This window comes from Staurois parvus, unplaced genomic scaffold, assembly GCF_062004578.1.
Source record: "Staurois parvus isolate SC_StPar_1 unplaced genomic scaffold, SC_StPar_1.0 ptg000748l, whole genome shotgun sequence".
In the NCBI taxonomy this organism is placed as follows: Eukaryota; Metazoa; Chordata; class Amphibia; order Anura; family Ranidae; genus Staurois; species Staurois parvus.
The window spans coordinates 2,175,344-2,193,391 of NW_028318544.1; the positions used below are offsets into that span (position 1 = coordinate 2,175,344).

General features: G+C 39.0%; 1 protein-coding gene across 1 annotated transcript in view; it reads left to right on the forward strand.

Moving 5' to 3' along the window:
* The window catches only part of PREX2 (phosphatidylinositol-3,4,5-trisphosphate dependent Rac exchange factor 2), a 369,719-nt gene that overhangs the window by 128,376 nt on the left and 223,295 nt on the right, over window positions 1–18,048 (forward strand). The window contains exon 9 of the mRNA XM_089654281.1: window positions 17,351–17,500. Coding sequence (XP_089510407.1) covers window positions 17,351–17,500 — 150 coding nt within the window. The remainder of the gene's footprint in view (window positions 1–17,350; window positions 17,501–18,048) is intronic.

Sequence of the window (18,048 nt, forward strand, 5' to 3'; positions counted from 1 at the left end):
TATAGAGGCTAAGCTTGCTGCTATCTTTAATTGATGTATGCTTCAGTTTGCTATATTGAAGGGTTCTGTTTCTGGTTTCCTGCTTCCTCTTGGAGCCTTATAGCTTAAAATATGTGTTGTGTTATATTTCTTGTGAGAAAACTAAAATAAAAATTGTCAGATTTTAAATCAAAATATGTTAAGTGAGGTTAGAAATGCTCTACATAGAGCAGCCTTTTGGAACACCATAATTGCCACAAATGCAGAACCCAGCCATAGATCATTGCCTCATGTTTCTTTACATTAAAATAAAGAATGCCAATTCATAGTATTTAGAGTTTCATCTGTCAGTATTGTATAGAGAAGATCCTACTTTTAGTCTATGTTATGTTTCCTATCAGTGTACAACGTTAAATATGAAAAAATGTCTGTATACATTATAGTGCTTCATAACAGCCAGGGTCATTGTAGTTGTGATGGAAGGCATTATGCCTCTTGGTTCTGGAATGTAGTTACACAATAGAGCAGACAATTGTGCATTTTTCTCCCTGGAAACATACAAATACACATCTGCCTGGGAACAGGCAAGCAGCATGGAGATGGAATATTTAGTCATCCGCTTCCTGATGGACTCAATAATAAATTGTAGAGAAGAGGAAGCTGACATTTCCCAGCTTGTGTGCACAACACTTGGCTACATTTTGACTTTTCTTCACAGTCATAGAGAAAATCAAGGCATTGGCTTCTATTTATACAGAGGTTGGTGAATCCAAACCTAGATTTGCACATATATTCGATGGCAACATTTGTTGCAATTTTATTACAATGAATACTCTCACCTGGCAGATGTTTAAATTACACCAGTAAATGCAATGCCTGTGCTCTCCATTGTGCTGAACGTGTGTTTTTGACAGCAACCCAGTATTTGAATGGTTATTTAAACTTAATTTTTTTTTAAAGTTAACTTACATTTTTTATTTAATAAAAAAATACAAATAAAAAAGTGCTATTCCAATGACAAGAGGCCAGTAAGCATGTGACAACCCCCCCACAACCCCCACCAACATCAATGCTTTTTAGCATTGGCCAGGATGGGGTAGGTTACTTGTAGGGTGAACATTAATTGTGTATTCTACATAGTGTAGTTTAGCACTTGGAAGCACTTTGTTGTACAAAGTGAAAAAACCCCATGCACAATTAGTCTGCCATGACAACCACCTTCCACCCTTCGTGTAAATGGTTGTCAGTCTGCCTGTCTCAGGAAAACACCGCAACTGATTTCAGCTAAAGTAGTAAAACAAAATAAATAAATAAAACATTGTTATATACTATACTATATTACATTTCCCTTATGATTTTCCATATTTTATTTTAGAGTACTAGTGTTGCTTTTTTGTTTGTTTTTTTTTAATAAGTAAAAGGTTTATTAAATAAAAAAGATCGATCGAACATAAACATTGAAAAGCAAGTGTACATTTCCAGAGCATAAATTAGAAAAATGACATCATTCCCAGATACACATTTCTCAAGACATAGACAGTATGAGTGTCTTTAATAGACTTTAAAGTACTTTAGGGCTAAATAATAATAATGCTCTTACTGATAATGTAGTAAATTGTATAATAGAAGTACTTTATATTTCCTATTATAATATATTTTAATCTCTTCTCTTTTTAATGCCGATTTGCAAAATCCAGCTAATTCCCAAACAGGCTGTAAATTATTGGCTGTTTTTTCTGATCTTAGCATTTTCTCTCAGAAGACTTGCACATTAGCTTGATAGCTAATTAGAATGTCTTCTAAATAAAATGAGCGCTCTCTGCAAGAAATGGTCACTTCCCTGTTCTCAGGCCCTTACTATGAACTGTTTTAATTAGCATCATTTTCACAGTGGCCCTTTTCTCCCTGACTACAAATGATTTCGATTGAAATTCACTTTGTCCAGACATCTAATCTTTTATTATTACCATATATCCATAATGTATCATTATTTTTATTACTATTGTTATTATTATTAGTAATAATATTATTAATAATAGTAATAATTATATGCACCCTATTTGTAAATATCGGGTTATTAGAATTCTCTAATCAATCAAATAAATGCACACGTTAACCACATTAGAATGATAATTTTCTGTATAGTGTTAATTTTTTTTTTACTGGGCATTCACTGATTTCCATAATACAGTAACACTAAGAATAACGCAGACTGACAGACAGACATAAGGCTGAATTCACAAAGCTAACACTTAAGGAATGGCACCTTTATTTTCAAAAAGTGACAGGTATGGTCAATTGAGTCCAATAAAAAAAAAATACAGTCACATGGTGTTAAAACCTTGTTAAATGTTATGTAAACCTTAGGCCCCTTGCACATGAGTGCCATAATTTATTGATGTTTACTCAGGAACTTGTGATGCCTGTGTGCAAAGGGCCAAAAACTGTGTGCAAAGACCTGAGTAATGTTGAGTATAGGCAAGTAAGCGTATAGATGAGAATAGACTAGTAAAATTCTTCTTCATTGCCAGTATTGTGGCCCCTTGCACACAGAGATCACAAGTTCCTGAGTAAACATCAGTAAATTATGATGCTCGTGTGCAAGGGACCTACTCATGTAAACAGGCCAGCAAATGACTGCACTCAACTGAAATTATTTTTATTTTTGTTTTACCATACATCCCAACTTTTTGAGATGGGAGTGAGGGACACCTATTAGCAAAAGTATGTAGGCATAGGACACACCCCCTGCCATTCCCCCTTAAAGGTGAATTATACAAAAAAATTATTAGTTAAACCCACAAGTGCTCTTTTTATACCACTACTATTCCCTTTTGAAAATGACAAATGCAGATATTTAGAAATTGGATGAAAGGTTTAACACTATCTATAGATAGTGACACAAAGTATTTGGGGACATAGTATATTGTGCACTTACTGGTGCATCATGTTTATGCAGTTTTCCACTAAAGCTAGCCCTTACATGCTGGTTTACATATATATGTGGATTCGCATGACATGTGAAATAATATTGCTTTCTATGGGGCCTGTTCACTTATGTCTGGTGCACTGGCGGTGCGGATTCAGTGCGGTTTGAAAAAGAGTCCTGTATGATTTCTGAGCAATGCCTTCAGGTACAGGTGCAGATTACTGGCTATTGACTTCTAAGGGAACCATTTCTAAACTGCATATGTACAAACAGGATAAAATCCTTACCTAAATCCTGTCCTGAACCTGATGTAAACCTGACCTGAACCACTGAACAACTACTGTGTCAATTAGCTGTGAAATCTGAGCTTCAATCTGCATGTGTGAATCAGCTATTAATCTGGGATTGGGAAAGGGGGAGGTTGGCAATGCATTGCAAGAGCTTCAAAATAAAATGAAAATGCTAATCTAGCATTTCCTGCTTGTGATGTCCCAACAGATTTTACAGATTACGAATGGTGTGGGCAATAATAAGATTCTCTTGTGGAAGGAGTTAGGGCACAGGGCAGATTAAAAACAGTATAGACACAGCAGAAAACAATCCACTACACCAGCAGAAAGACAACCCAGTGGTTGCAATGCTGTTTTTTTAGCTGAAAAGAGGACAACTCTTTTATCATTACATGGGAGCTGCACATTTAATTGATGGGTTTTTCTTTTTGTTTTTTTTTTTATCTTTTTATCAGCATTACCTGTAAATGTGACAAATGTTGTGCATTTTGTCTGCCCTTGTTTTTGGACAACCATTTGTCTGAAAATGGTTAGAATTTGATGATGTAATAGGTGACGAATAAAATGTGGCTTATTGTAAGGGGAAACTGAAACGGGGATTGTTGATTAGCAATGCATTCAACTTGCATCTAATATCAGTTTGTGATACTCTAGAGCAGGGGTCTCCAAATGTTTCAAACAAAGGGCCGGTTTATGGTCCTTCAGACTTTAAGAGGGCCGGAGTTTGCCTAGTGGGTGTAGAAAATGTTTTGGGCCCAGCATCAGTGAGAATAATCATGACCTCAGGAATGGTGGTCAGTAGGAGGAAGAGTAGTGCCCCATCATTGGTATTAATGAGAGGAATAGTACCACATAAGTGTTATCAGTGGAAGAAATAGTGCCCCATTGTTGGTGTCAGGGGGAGGAATACTGCTTCATATTATTTTGAGGAACAGTGCCCCAGGGCCGGATAAAGCCTAGCAAAGCACCACATCTGGCCCTTAGGCCGCAGTTTGAAGATCCCTGCTCTAGAGCACAGGAGTAAAACTGGCGGCCCTCCAGCTGTTGCCAAACAAAGTTCTATGAGGCATTGTAAGATTGACAGTTACAAGCATGACTCCCAAAGGTAAAGGCATGATGGGACTTGTATTTTTGCAACAGCTGGAGGGCCACCAGTTTGACACCTCTGCTCTAGTCGAAAAAAATCAGGAAACTTTAAAATTTTCCCTTGCAGTGGTTATACGCCACACTGCAAGGGCTTTCCAGCAATAATTCCTATTGCACACATTCATGGAAAAGGTTCTGAACCATTGGGTGCTACAGCAACCACCAGCTGGAGACTGGATCTTACTTGACACAGTGGAGATATTTGTCAGAACACCACAGATCTGGGAAGAGGGGCCTGAACATATTGCAGGGAGGTCGCTGAATACAGGAGCTCCTGATGCCCGCCTCGAGGATGCAGCCTGTGCCAATCTGCCCCGGTCTGGTCCTCCATGAGCTTACCTGTGCTAGTTGGTAGTTCTGGCCAGTGTCCAGGAGCCGGTGATGGGGCTAGCGAGGACAGTGCGGTGATCGGCGGTGGTAGGAGATCGGTGAGTGGAGCGTGCTGCAGCAGCGAGCAGTTCCCACTGACAGAAATGCTTCCTGGAGGGGTCCTGCAGGAGAGTTAGGTGTCAGAGGTGCCTGAAGGACCCCAGGAGGGTGGCCAAACATGGGGCTGTGTCAACAAAGTGGCTAGATACCCCACTGGCCCAGAGGAAAGCTGATAAGCTGGGAGACCGAAAGAGCAATAGACATCTGAAGATAAGGCACTGCAAGTAACCAACCAGGACCCCTCAGAATACGACCCGGGACACGAGTCTCAGAGCAGGATAGAAAAAGCGTACAGAGGCAGAGGGATCCGGGACCTTGGAAAGGGATGTTGAGTTGCTGTGAGTAACAGCTGAAGATGTAAATTCCCACTGTCTCTGTTTTCTGTATTTATAAATGTACACCTGAGTAGTGGGGCTGGGTGGTTGGAAGATCAATGAATGTGAAGCGTACAGAGGCTAAGCACTGGTATAAGAACATATGCACATTTAAAGCTATTCAGGATTGTACAAGTTTCCTGAGAGGAGCAGAAAGCAGGGACATTTTCTTTCTCTTTTTCCCTTCCTCAGGTCTGACAATACCTGTTTTTGAACTTTAAGTTAAAATTTCTGGTCAGTTAACATGAAGAACAGACCCGTTAAAGGGGGGGGGGGGGGGGGTAAAAACCCTGCAATCCAATGCAAACACTAGTACAATAAAGAAATACAGTCAGGTCCATAAATATTGGGACATCGACACAATTCTAACATTTTTGGCTCTATACACCACCACAATGGATTTGAAATGAAACGAACAAGATGTGCTTTACCTGCAGACTGTCAGATTTAATTTGAGGGTATTTACATCCAAATCAGGTGAACGGTGTAGGAATTACAACAGTTTGCATATGTGCCTCCCACTTGTTAAGGGACCAAATGTAATGGGACAATTGGCTTCTCAGCTGTTCCATGGCCAGGTGTTTGTTATTCCCTCATTATCCCGTTTACAATGAGCAGATAAAAGGTCCAGAGTTCATTTTAAGTGTGCTATTTGCATTTGGAATCTGTTGCTGTCAACTCTCAAGATGAGATCCAAAGAGCTGTCACTATCAGTGAAGCAAGCCATCATTAGGCTGAAAAAACAAAACAAACCCATCAGAGAGATAGCAAAAACATTAGGTGTTGCCAAAACAACAGTTTGGAACATTCTTAAAAAGAAGGAACACACTGGTGAGCTCAGCAACACCAAAAGACCTGGAAGACCACGGAAAACAACTGTGGTGGATGACCGAAGAATTCTTTCCCTGGTGTTTAAACACCCTTCACAACAGTTGGCCAGATCAAGAACACTCTCCAGGAGGTAGGTGTATGTGTGTCAAAGTCAACAATCAAGAGAAGACTTCACCAGAGTGAATACAGAAGGTTCACCACAAGATGTAAACCATTGGTGAGCCTCAAAAACAGGAAGGCCAGATTAGAGTTTGCCAAACGACATCTAAAAAAGCCTTCACAGTTCTGGAACAACATCCTATGGACAGATGAGACCAAGATCAACTTGTACCAGAGTGATGGGAAGAGAAGAGTATGGAGAAGGAAAGGAACTGCTCATGATCCTAAGCATACCACCTCATCAGTGAAGCATGGTGGTGGTAGTGTCATGGCATGGGCATGTATGGCTGCCAATGGAACTGGTTCTCTTGTATTTATTGATGATGTGACTGCTGACAAAAGCAGCAGGATGAATTCTGAAGTGTTTCGGGCAATATTATCTGCTCATATTCAGCCAAATGCTTCAGAACTCATTGGATGCCGCTTCACAGTGCAGATGGACAATGACCCAAAGCATACTGCAAAAGAAACCAAAGAGTTTTTTAAGGGAAAGAAGTGGAATGTTATGCAATGGCCAAGTCAATCACCTGACCTGAATCCGATTGAGCATGCATTTCACTTGCTGAAGACAAAACTGAAGGGAAAATGCCCCAAGAACAAGCAGGAACTGAAGACAGTTGCAGTAGAGGCCTGGCAGAGCATCACCAGGGATAAAACCCAGCGTCTGGTGATGTCTATGCGTTTCAGACTTCAGGCTGTAATTGACTGCAAAGGATTTGCAACCAAGTATTAAAAAGTGAAAGTTTGATTTATGATTATTATTCTGTCCCATTACTTTTGGTCCCTTAACAAGTGGGAGGTACATATGCAAACTGTTATAATTCCTACACCGTTCACCTGATTTGGATGTAAATACCCTCAAATTAAAGCTGACAGTCTGCAGTTAAAGCACATCTTGTTTGTTTCATTTCAAATCCATTGTGATGGTGTATAGAGCCAAAAATGTTAGAATTGTGTTGATGTTCCAATATTTATGGACCTGACTGTATATGCCGTTACAAGAAAAAAGCCCAGAGTTACAAAGTATGGAGAAACAACAGGTAGGAAGTAGAAAATATGATGGTGAGCAATCTATTTTGTCATCTGGAGCAGGGGAAGGGAATGAGATCAATGAATCTATAATTGTCGATAATGTAAACAATAAAAAGGTTTTGGAACAACAAAGCAAAATATCACAAATCCATACACGATTAGAAATGGCGGAAATGTTTGCAAAATTAGAACTCTCTAGGAAAAATGAAATGGCGATATTTCACAAGGATTTGGGTCTATTGTTAATAAGGGTAGAAGAGGTAGAGGAGAAAATGGAGATACAAGCCCAGCAGAGTATTAATCTGGAGAAGCAGATAGAAGAGATGAGAAGGGAACAGAGGATGCTTTCATTTAAGCTGGAGGATCAAGATAATAGATGGAGAAGAAACAACCTAAGGGTCCGAGGATTACCAGAAGATGCACACGAGGAGGAACTTGGAGACAAAATAAGACGTGTTTAACCCAATGTGGGTAGAGCATAGGAGGAAGGTCCATGATGTTAGTGTTATATATCCCCTTCCCTTCGAATAGAAATGCAGAATAAGAAAAGAAACATTAAATGGGTATGAGCTGGATTAACCTTATGACCTATAATGTAAAAGGTTTAAATTCTCCCACTAAAAGGCATAAGATACTTAGAGAAATACATCAACATTCCATAGATATAGTGTTCATACAACAGACACATTTAGCATACAAATCCAACATTAAGCTATACTCGAGGTATTATCCAACCTGGTATTATGCAGACTCATCAATAAAGAGGGCTAAGAGAGTAGTGATTGAGTTTTCGAGGAATGCAAGTTTTGATGTAGAGAAGAGATTGGTAGACCCAGAAGTTCAGTATTTGTGTAAGAGGGAAAATGCAGGAGCAAGACTATACATTGGCTAACATATACTGCCCGAATCAAAATCCAAAGGTATTTTTGCAGGGAGTATAAACTTTAATTTATGTTTCTATCCATGGATGGATACAACTTCAAATGCGCCAAGAGGAGGGGGAAAAAATTAAGATTGTTAAAAAAGATGCTATATCAAAGTCAATTAATAGATACATGAAGGGTGAAACATCCCAGAGAAAGAAATTATACCTTCTTCTCTCTAGCGCACAGATCGTATTCACGATTGAATTATATTATGATTGAACATAGACAATTGGAGTCTTTGGTTAAATCTAATATAGAAGTTATGTCTATCTCAGATCACGCACCTGTTACAGTGAGACTACATGTAGGAGGAGATGGGAACAAAAGACCCATGTGTAGATTAAATGAGAGGTTTATGCAGGAACCCGAAATAGATAAAAGGTTAAGGGATTAAATAGAGCATTTTTTTCTCCCGAATGAGACTGAAGGAGTTTCTATGGCTAATATCTGGGAGGCACATAAGGCTTACATTAGGGAGTCTTGATAACGGTTGGGACCAAAAAAAAGAAAGATCGCGAGAAAAAAATAAGGGAGTTGATAGAGGAGTTATATAGATTAGAACAGGAACATAAAAAGAGACAGGATATAGAGATACATCAGAAGATCATCCTTAAGAGAGAAGAGTTAAAGGACCTGTTGGAACAGGAGACGAGGAAGATTTTTAATAGGAAAGATACCAGTGGGGGAATAAACCAGGAAAATATCTGATGAAAAGATTGAAGGAAAATAAATCGATGAGTTACACTGAAAAAATAAAAGACGATAAAGGAGAATCTGTATACTCCATCACTGATATTGTGAAAACATTCCAGAAATACTATAGTAGGCTGTATGATGTGAACCCCAAGAATCGGCAGGTAACAGAAGAAATAAGGAGAGGGAAAAGATGGGAATATCCAACGGCAGCAGATTTGCCAAAAGTATCAGAGGAAAAGTTAATATCATTAGAACGAGTAATCTCCCAGGAAGAGATAAGTATGGCCCTGAAAAATACAGCGGGAGGAAAGAGTCCAGGACCCTATGGGTATACGGTGGGGTATTATAAGAGGTTTTGAGATGTATTAATACCTAAACTGGGTCTACATATGAATACCCTAGGGGAAGGAAAAGGAATAAGAGAAGAATCCCTACAAGCATATACAACAATCATTCTTAAAGAAGGGAAGGATTGTTCGCAATGTGCCAGTTATAGACCTATAGCACTATTAAATACAGACACAAAACTTTTCGTGAAAGAATTAGCTACTAGATTAAAGGAGTTTATGCCGGAATGGATACACTTAGATCAGGTGGGCTTTGTCCCAGGTAGAGAAGAAAGGGTTAATGGCTTAAGATCACTACTCCTCATACAAAAAGTAACAAAAGTTGCTGACAATCATCCTGTCAATCGATGCTGAAAAGGCGTTCAACAGGGTGGATTGGGGATTTATGATAAGTACGCTGGAGATTTTAGGAATAGGGACTAGGATGATAAAGTGGATAAAAGAGATTTATAATAGTCCATCAGCGGTGGTTAAGGTAAATGGATCCCTTTCAGGGTTTTTTAAAATGTATAATGGCACAAGACAGGGATGTCCTCTATCCCCGCTGTTATTTGTTATATCCCTAGAACCTCTACTGGCTACAGTTTAGATGTTAGAGGAATTAAAATAGGAGGTGTAGATCATAAAGTAGCAGCGTACGCAGATGATATGCTGTTTTATATAGTGAATCCCAGATTAACATTACCCAATCTAAGGGGCCTATTAAAGCAATATGGTGAGCTCTCAAACATGAAAATAAACCCCATAAAGTCTGAGATTTTGAATGTTAACATTTCAAAGAATGAAAAGCAGACCCTATAAAAGGACTTTCCATTTACATGGAAGGAGAAGAAATTAGGTTACTTGGGAATAAAGTTAACCCCCTCAATAAAAATATTTACCAGGCAAATTACATACCGTTTTTAAATGAAATAAAAGAAGAGCTGATAAGAATTTCAAGGGGTAGTGTCACTTGGATTGGCCGTATAAATCTGGTTAAGATGGTGATAGTCCCCAAATTCCTGTATAAATTTCATATGCTCCCTGTTTATATCCCGGGATACTTTTTTGGGATAATAAAAAAATTAATACTTAAATATATCTGGGCTAATAAAAAACAGAGAATCAAATATGAATTTTTGTGCAAAAAATAAAAGCAAAGGGGATTAAATGTGCCTAATTCACTGGAGAAACGTTGGGTTAAAATGGAAGGTATTTTAAGTAATGCACGTCTTGAGAAGATTATTTGGATACCATGAAAGGTTTGCACTATGGATGAAACTAGTAGCACGTTGACACGGGAGGTTTTGAGAGTGTGGGATGGAATACACAAGCATATGGGGTGGAAGTATAATTATTTATTGAGCCATGGGGATGTCTGTTCTATGGATCAGAAATACCAGTGAAACAATATAAAAACAATATATTATATCATTTAATTAGTGCGGCCAAGGGACTTATCCTCAAATTCTGGCTGGTACAGGAGCCCCCAACATTGAGGGACTGTATTGATAGAGTTGACTATATAAATAAGATGGAAGAGCTATACCACATAGATGAAGATAAAATGGAAATGTTTAAAAAGGAATGGGTTAGTTGGTATGATTTTAAGGCATCTAAAAATCTGGATGTGGTGGGAGCCTCAGTTGGATTGATGTAGGAGAATTGAACTGAAGATTAAGAAAATTACAGAAGAGAGGATTAAAGTAAAAAGATATAGTGATGTATAGGAAAGGAGATCTGGACAGAATTACATGGACCGGGGGAAATTGGGATGTGTGGTGGGATTTGGGGGGAGGGTGGGGGAATATAGGGGAATGGTTTGTATTTCTTATGTGATAATGATGAAAGTATATGGTCTTAAATATTGGAATGGGAAAAAAAAGAAAAATACTTAATAAAGATATAATGAAAAAAAAAACACTACAGATCTTCAGATTGAGTCCAAAGGTTTTATTGAAGAATGATCACCTAGATTGTAAGCTCCGAGGAGCAGGGCCCTCCTATCCCTCTTGTATTGAACTGTACTGTTGCTGTATTGTCTCCCGTTATATTGTAAAGCGCTGAGCAAACTGTTGGCTCTATATAAATCCTGTATAATAATAATAATCACATCACAGATAAGAAAATGCAACGTTTCTGAGCTATCACATTTATCACATGTCTGACAAAGGGGTTCTGCGTGACTCCAAAAAGCTGCATTTTCTTATCTTAGTCATGTGATGCTTCTTCAATAAAATGTTTGAACTCAATCTGAAGATCTGTGGTGTGCTGGCAAATATCTTCACACTGCAAAGGTTAACTGCTCATTTAGGTCCAGGGGGCATACAAAAAAAAGATTTACTTACCTGAGTCTGTGCCTCTGTGCTGCTAGACCACTCCCCATAGCATCTTTTTCACCATGCACCAACAGTCTAATTTCCTGTCCTTAGGACCAACGAAAGGGTCTATAGACTTGATGGCACCAAAGGACAGTTCACCACTGGGGGGGAGGGGTGCCATCTTCTCTCTTCTAAAATAAATGAGTAGTTAACCCTTGCATGGAGAGCACAGCCCCACTGCACAAGAGAATTTTCAAATTTCCTAGAGTTGGGCACTAGAGTCAAGTCCCTTTACATGTGCATGTTATCCCCTCCTCACTGCTGCTTGTTTCTAAATTTCTTCAAGCTGCTTTTGGCTTGCATGGGAAGGACAATGGTTCTGACATAAAATATGCAAGGTTATAAAATAGAAACAACTGTACCTAATTAAACTGGTAATTGTATCTAAAAAAACTTCCCAGCAGCTACCCTATAAAACACCCCAACATCAGATTCAAAGTTAAATTTAAGCCCTGACAATTTACACTTTTAATCTTATAAAATACACAAGCTCTAAAGCTGTGTAACTTTTGGCCAAATCCTAGTGAATCGGATGAAATGTGATCACCACCTCTCTGCCTAAAATCCTTCCATTGAAAATTTGAAGGAGTTGGGTGCAACATTGTTGACCGAACAGTGCCTGCATCCAATCAGATGGTGGCAGCTGTTCAGGTTTTCTGTAAACTGGCAGCACCGGATTTCAGAATACAATAGGTGCAGCAAGAGATCCGCCTGTTTGTGAAGGAATTCTATGGGTACATGGCCAGCTTTTACAGTGTTTAGTGTGTGTAAAAAGTAAGTTTTAAATTCAAGCCATGTTCGTTTGATAGGCACCAGAAACACCAGGATTCAAACACCATATGGGCTCAAGATAAACCTGCTTTGATGGGAAATTTTTGTTCCTCATAAAAATAAAACAAGGAGCCAAACATATTAGAGTAAAATTCCATGATGAGCTCATCTCAGAGAGAGCGAGAACACACTAAATTTAAAGAATATTTTCTTATTGTCTGAAAAAAGGAATTTGCTGCCAATAATGAGCAATAAAGATTTCAGCTTAATCACTTTTGTGACCTGGGCATGTTTTTTTGCTGTTCAGCACTGTGCTACTTTAACTGGCAATTGCTCAGTCATGCAACAATGTACCCAAATTAAATTGTTTCATTTTTTTCACACAAATAGAGCTTTCTTTAATCACCACTGGGGATTTGTTTTGCTATATAAATGAAAAAATGCCAAACATTTTGGGGAAAAAAATTTTTTTTTTAGTTTCTGTTATAAAATTTTGCAAATAAATAATATTTCTTCATAAATTTAGGCCAAAATGTATTCTGCTACATTTCTTTGGTAACAATAACCCAAATCAGTGTATATTGTTTATTCTGTGTGAAAGTTATAGAGTCTACAAACTATGATATATATATATAGTATTTGATAATCTATCCTGATGTGCTGATGGCCTCATTTCCGGAGGCCCTAAAATTTCACAACAGTACAAATTTTGGAAAATGAAGAAATTAAATAATTTTGTTTCCACAAATATTTTTTACATACTGTCGCCATTGCAGTAGAGCATCCTCATATGACTGGTGTGGTGATGATGAGGGATACTGACTGGTGACAGTATGTAAAGAAACATTTAAATATTTTTTTTATTACAGTTTGAAAACGTTTTTCTTTTTTTACATTTTTTTTACATACTTTAATCAGAGTAACTCTTTGTTGCTATATTGACAAGGGAGAGTGAGGGTGATCAAGGATTTTTTCGACACTGTTATTGCTTATAACAGTGATACTCACTGTTATAAGCAATAGTTTTAACTGTCATGAATGGCTTTCCATTCATGATATCTTGCTTACTGTTGATATGCTGTGATTGGCTACAGCTAATCAGATGGGAAAGGGTACCAGGTACCATGTGACAGCTGTGGGCCAGTAACAGGATCACAACAGTAAGCAAGCTGTTTATGAATGAAACCAATTCATGACAGTTTGCATATATAATATCATGTGATCGCTTTGAGCTGCCGGATACCAAGCAACGTGATCCACTGTGTCTGTTGGAGACAGTAGTCATGGGATCGCGCCAGTGTGCATGTGCATGAACAACATACCAATGCATCACTCTGCCTACCTGTGTCGCCCGCTCACAGTACATTTACTGTGAGTGGGTCGGGAAGAGGTCAAAGTGAACCTGATCATGCAGACTAAAGTTTTTAGAAATTCTGAACAATCAGCAAAAGCTCTTTAAAACAAGGCCTCCTTCATCTCTGTAGGCAAAACCTTTTTTTTCAGTTTTGTATAGAGTGTCAAAAGATTTGAACCACTGTGCCTGATTGGAAGGTTCGCCATCTTTATTTTTCTAAACTTGTTTTCTATTTTTCTCACTTCCTGTTGTGTTTGCAGGACAAAAAAAGTAGAAAAAAGTTTCTTTAACAATACACAGATAGCAAAAAAAAAAAAAAATACTGACAGGGGTTTTAACTATTTACTACTCTCTCAAAAATGAAATTAGCATTAGATATACTTTAATTTTCACAGCACAGGAGGTAGTATTTTTTTTTCCGATGAGAAAATAATCTTTTTCAGCCTGAAAGTCCTCTAATATAAACAGCAGGTGTTTCTAAGCTGTTAGAAACCAACTGAAACCTGACTAGAGTTGTTGTTGTGATCTTTGAGGATCTCTGAGAAAGAATAACTTCATATTAAGGCTCTGTGCACATTGGGCTTAAAAAATGCTGTTTAGACAATACAGGCTTACAGGCCACTTGACACACATAAACGTGTTTAGTAGCGTTCAGCGGTTTCAAGTGTACATCGCGGTACTGGCATTTTTTCAGCCACCTAGTGTGCATGGACCCTTAAAGCACTTAAAGAGGTCAGGGACTCCCATACACACAACATACTTAAAAATAATTTAGAAAAAATATTTCCTACCTTTTAGTTGTTTTCCTTGAAGCTTAGGATCAGGGCTTTTTCTTCTCAGAGAATAGGTGCAGGTACACAAATCCCCCCAATTGTCTTGGGGTTTTCATAAAAGAGCAATTAAAATATAAGCAGAATGTATTAAATATATTTGTTAAGTTATGCTATATGACTGGGGACATGTAACAAATACACTGATCAAAAAAATTAAAAGAATACATTTTTATCTGATAATCAGAGTATAGCATCAAGTCAGTTAAATTCCTGGGATATTGATCTGGTCAGTTAAGTGGCAGAGGGGGTTGTTAATCAGTTTCAGCTGTTTTTGTTAATGAAATTAACAGGTGCACTAGATGGGCAACAATGAGACGACCCCCAAACAAGAATGGTTTTACAGGTGGAGGCCACTGACATTTTGTTTCCCTACTCATCTTTTCTCACTGTTTTTCACTAGTTTTGCATTTGTCGAGGGTCAGTGTCACTACTGGTAGCACAAGGCCATACCTGGACCCTTCAGAGGTTCTATAGGCAGTCCAACTCCTCCAGGATGGCACATCAATACGTTCCATTGCCAGAATGTTTGCTGTGTCCCCCAGCACAGTCTCAAGAGCATGGAGGAGATTCCAGGAGACAGGAAGTTACTCTATGAGAGCTGGACAGGGCCATAGAAGGTCCTTAACCAATCTGCAGGACTGGTATTTGCTCCTTTGTGCAAGGAGGAACAGGATGAGCACTTGCAGAGCCCTACAAAATTACTTCCAGCAGGCCACTGGTGTGAATGTCACTGACCAAACAATCAGAACCAGACTTCAGGAGGGTGGCCTGAGTGGGCCTGATGACATCCTCTAGTGGGCCCTGTGCTCATTGCCTGACACCATAGAGCTCGATTGGCATTTTTCATTGAACACCAGAATTGGCAGGTCCGCCACTGGTGCGCTGTGCTTTTCACAGATGAGAGCAGGTTCACCCTGAGCACATGTGACAGACGTGAAAGGGTCTGGAGAAGCTGTGGAGAATGTTATGCTGCCTGTAACATAGTTCAGCATGACCTTTTTGGTGGTGGGTCAGTGATGGTCTGGGGAGGCATATCCATGGAGGGATGCACAGACCTAGATAATGGCACCCTGACTGTCATTAGGTATGAAATCCTTGGACCCAATGTCAGACCCTACGCTGGTGGGTCCTGGGTTCCTCCTGGTGTGCGACAATGCCCCATGTAGCGAGAGCATGCAGAAAGTTCCTGGAGAATGAAGGAATTGATACCATTGAATGGCCCCCATGCTCGCCTGACCTAAATCCAATAGAGCACCTCTGGGATATCATGTTTTGGTCCTTCCGACACCACCAGGTTGCACCTCAAACTGTCCAGGAGCTCAGTGATGCCCTGGTCAAGATTTGGGAGGAAATACCCCAGGACACCATCCGTTGTCTCATTAGGAGCATGCCCGATATTGTTAGGCATGCATACTAGCACATGGGGGCCAAACAAACTACTAAGTACCATTTTGATTTGCTGCAATGAAATGTCAGCAAAATAGACTAGCCTACTGCATCATTTTTTCACTTTGATTTTCGGGGTGCTTTTGAATTCTGTCCTCTGTAGATTGATCATTTTCATTTCCATCAAATGATGGGGCATCCTTACGTTCCTAACACATTATCAGTATAGATATGCAGCATGATAGTTTTCCCCATTGCGATCTGATGTGTTTTCCAAGTGTTCCTTTAATTTTTTTTTGAGCAATGTATAATGTAGAAGTTTGAATTTGGCTGCAAAAGTGGAATTGCACTTTAATGCACATGTAAGCACATGTAAGTCATTTACTGTCCATAATCTGGGCACAGGTGCACTTTAATGTGTAAAACAAGAGTTCAAAGTTCTGAGGAAGAGGGTTACTCTCGAAACGTGTCACACAGATTTGGCCCCTAGATTGCACTTCATTGATGTCAGGGACTGTGGCTCATTGTGGCTCATTGTGGATTAATGCATCTTGTGACTGTCTATCTGGGATAATGCGCTAGGCCAGTGCACTCTTGTTTTATTGCTTCTGCAGTTGCATCTGATCTCCCCTGTCTTATATGAGAGCTGCAAGGCTTGGCCCACCCGTTGGAGTTTTGCACACATCTGAGTTCCACCGAATATTTCTGTTGCTAGCCTTCCACACCCATGTGCAGGAGCTTTTGACATTATTTCACTTTTAGCACTTTAATGTGTATCTTAAACCAAAACATAAAATGTAATAAATTGGAGCTTACCAGTCTATAGATGTAGTGGCTGCATCCATTCAAAAATATTTTCAACTGGTGAATATGTCAGTAACTCATTTCTTGTCCTAGGGTGACAGCGCACACTGTACTTTATCTATAGATATGTTGCATTCTTTCCTCTTCTCTTTTACATACATTTCCCCATCCACACAATTGAAATGGATGGGGGATTCCCACCCCACTGTGCTATTGTATACTGAAAGTGGGTAGTTTCCCACATAGAATACACAGATCAAGCAGTTTGTATCCGACAGGGCAGTTGAAGCAAAGTCACTTGATAGATGTACTCCTGTTCAACTGCAGTGGCCACACATGGATTGAAATTCATCTGGTCTCTGCTGAGATGGCTAAATGTCAATCCATCAAGAGCCACCTTACAAGGATACTAGTGTTTTGGCTGATTCAGGAGGTATGTACTTGCAAAAATATAAAAGGAATGATGCTGATGCAATCACCACATCTAATATAATCTATCACATTTAGTCTAATTATAATTTTGGCCTTGGGTTTAGTTATAATTTTAAATAAGATAGTTGCTGTGTAAACATACATGAAGGTCTTATTTCCTAATTGAGGTACATCTGCCCTATTTGTATTTTCCATCTTAATAGATACCTGGGGACCAAAGTTTTTTTTGTTTTTTTTTTCAATGAAATTTATGTGATGTTTGTCTCTTGCAGCGGACTTTCACAGCAGCGGTAATACTGTTACACACGGATGGAAGATACACAACACTGCCAAAAACAAGTGGTTTGTGTGCATGGCAAAAACAGCTGAGGAGAAGCAAGAGTGGCTGGAAGCCATATTGAAAGAGAAGGAGAGGAGAAAGTGTGAGTTCACATTTAGAATGATAGTTTGGGAGATTCTGGCAAAATTTGGTGTTTTTTTTTTTAAACTAATACAGAGAACACTAGATGAAATAAATTAAACTACATTGAAAACTACCCCCTACCCTCCCACGCCTCGAAAAAAAATACACTCTATAAGTAATACAAAAAAAAGAGTACTTTTTCGAGCAGTAGTTTTTCCAAGTACATTTTCCTTACCAAGTCCGTGTGTGAAACCATTTTCAGCAGCAAAACTAGCAAAGTTTGGTGACTTAATAATTTCACAGAAATTACAACATTCATCTCTATCTCCTGACCAATGTCTGTTGGGTAACTTTCCCCTTATTTCTTGGCCTGCTAGTATGTGTCCAGTGAGGGGAAATCTCAATAAGAGGGACACAAACAACAGTAATATACCAGAGGTTCTGACCCTTCCCCATTCTCTCCAAAAACAAAAGGGTTATCTGGAGTCTAACTTAAAGCTGATCTTCAGCCTCCACCTTGACCCATTTTTTTAACCCCTGCTTAACAAGAGTTGTTTTTTACATAAT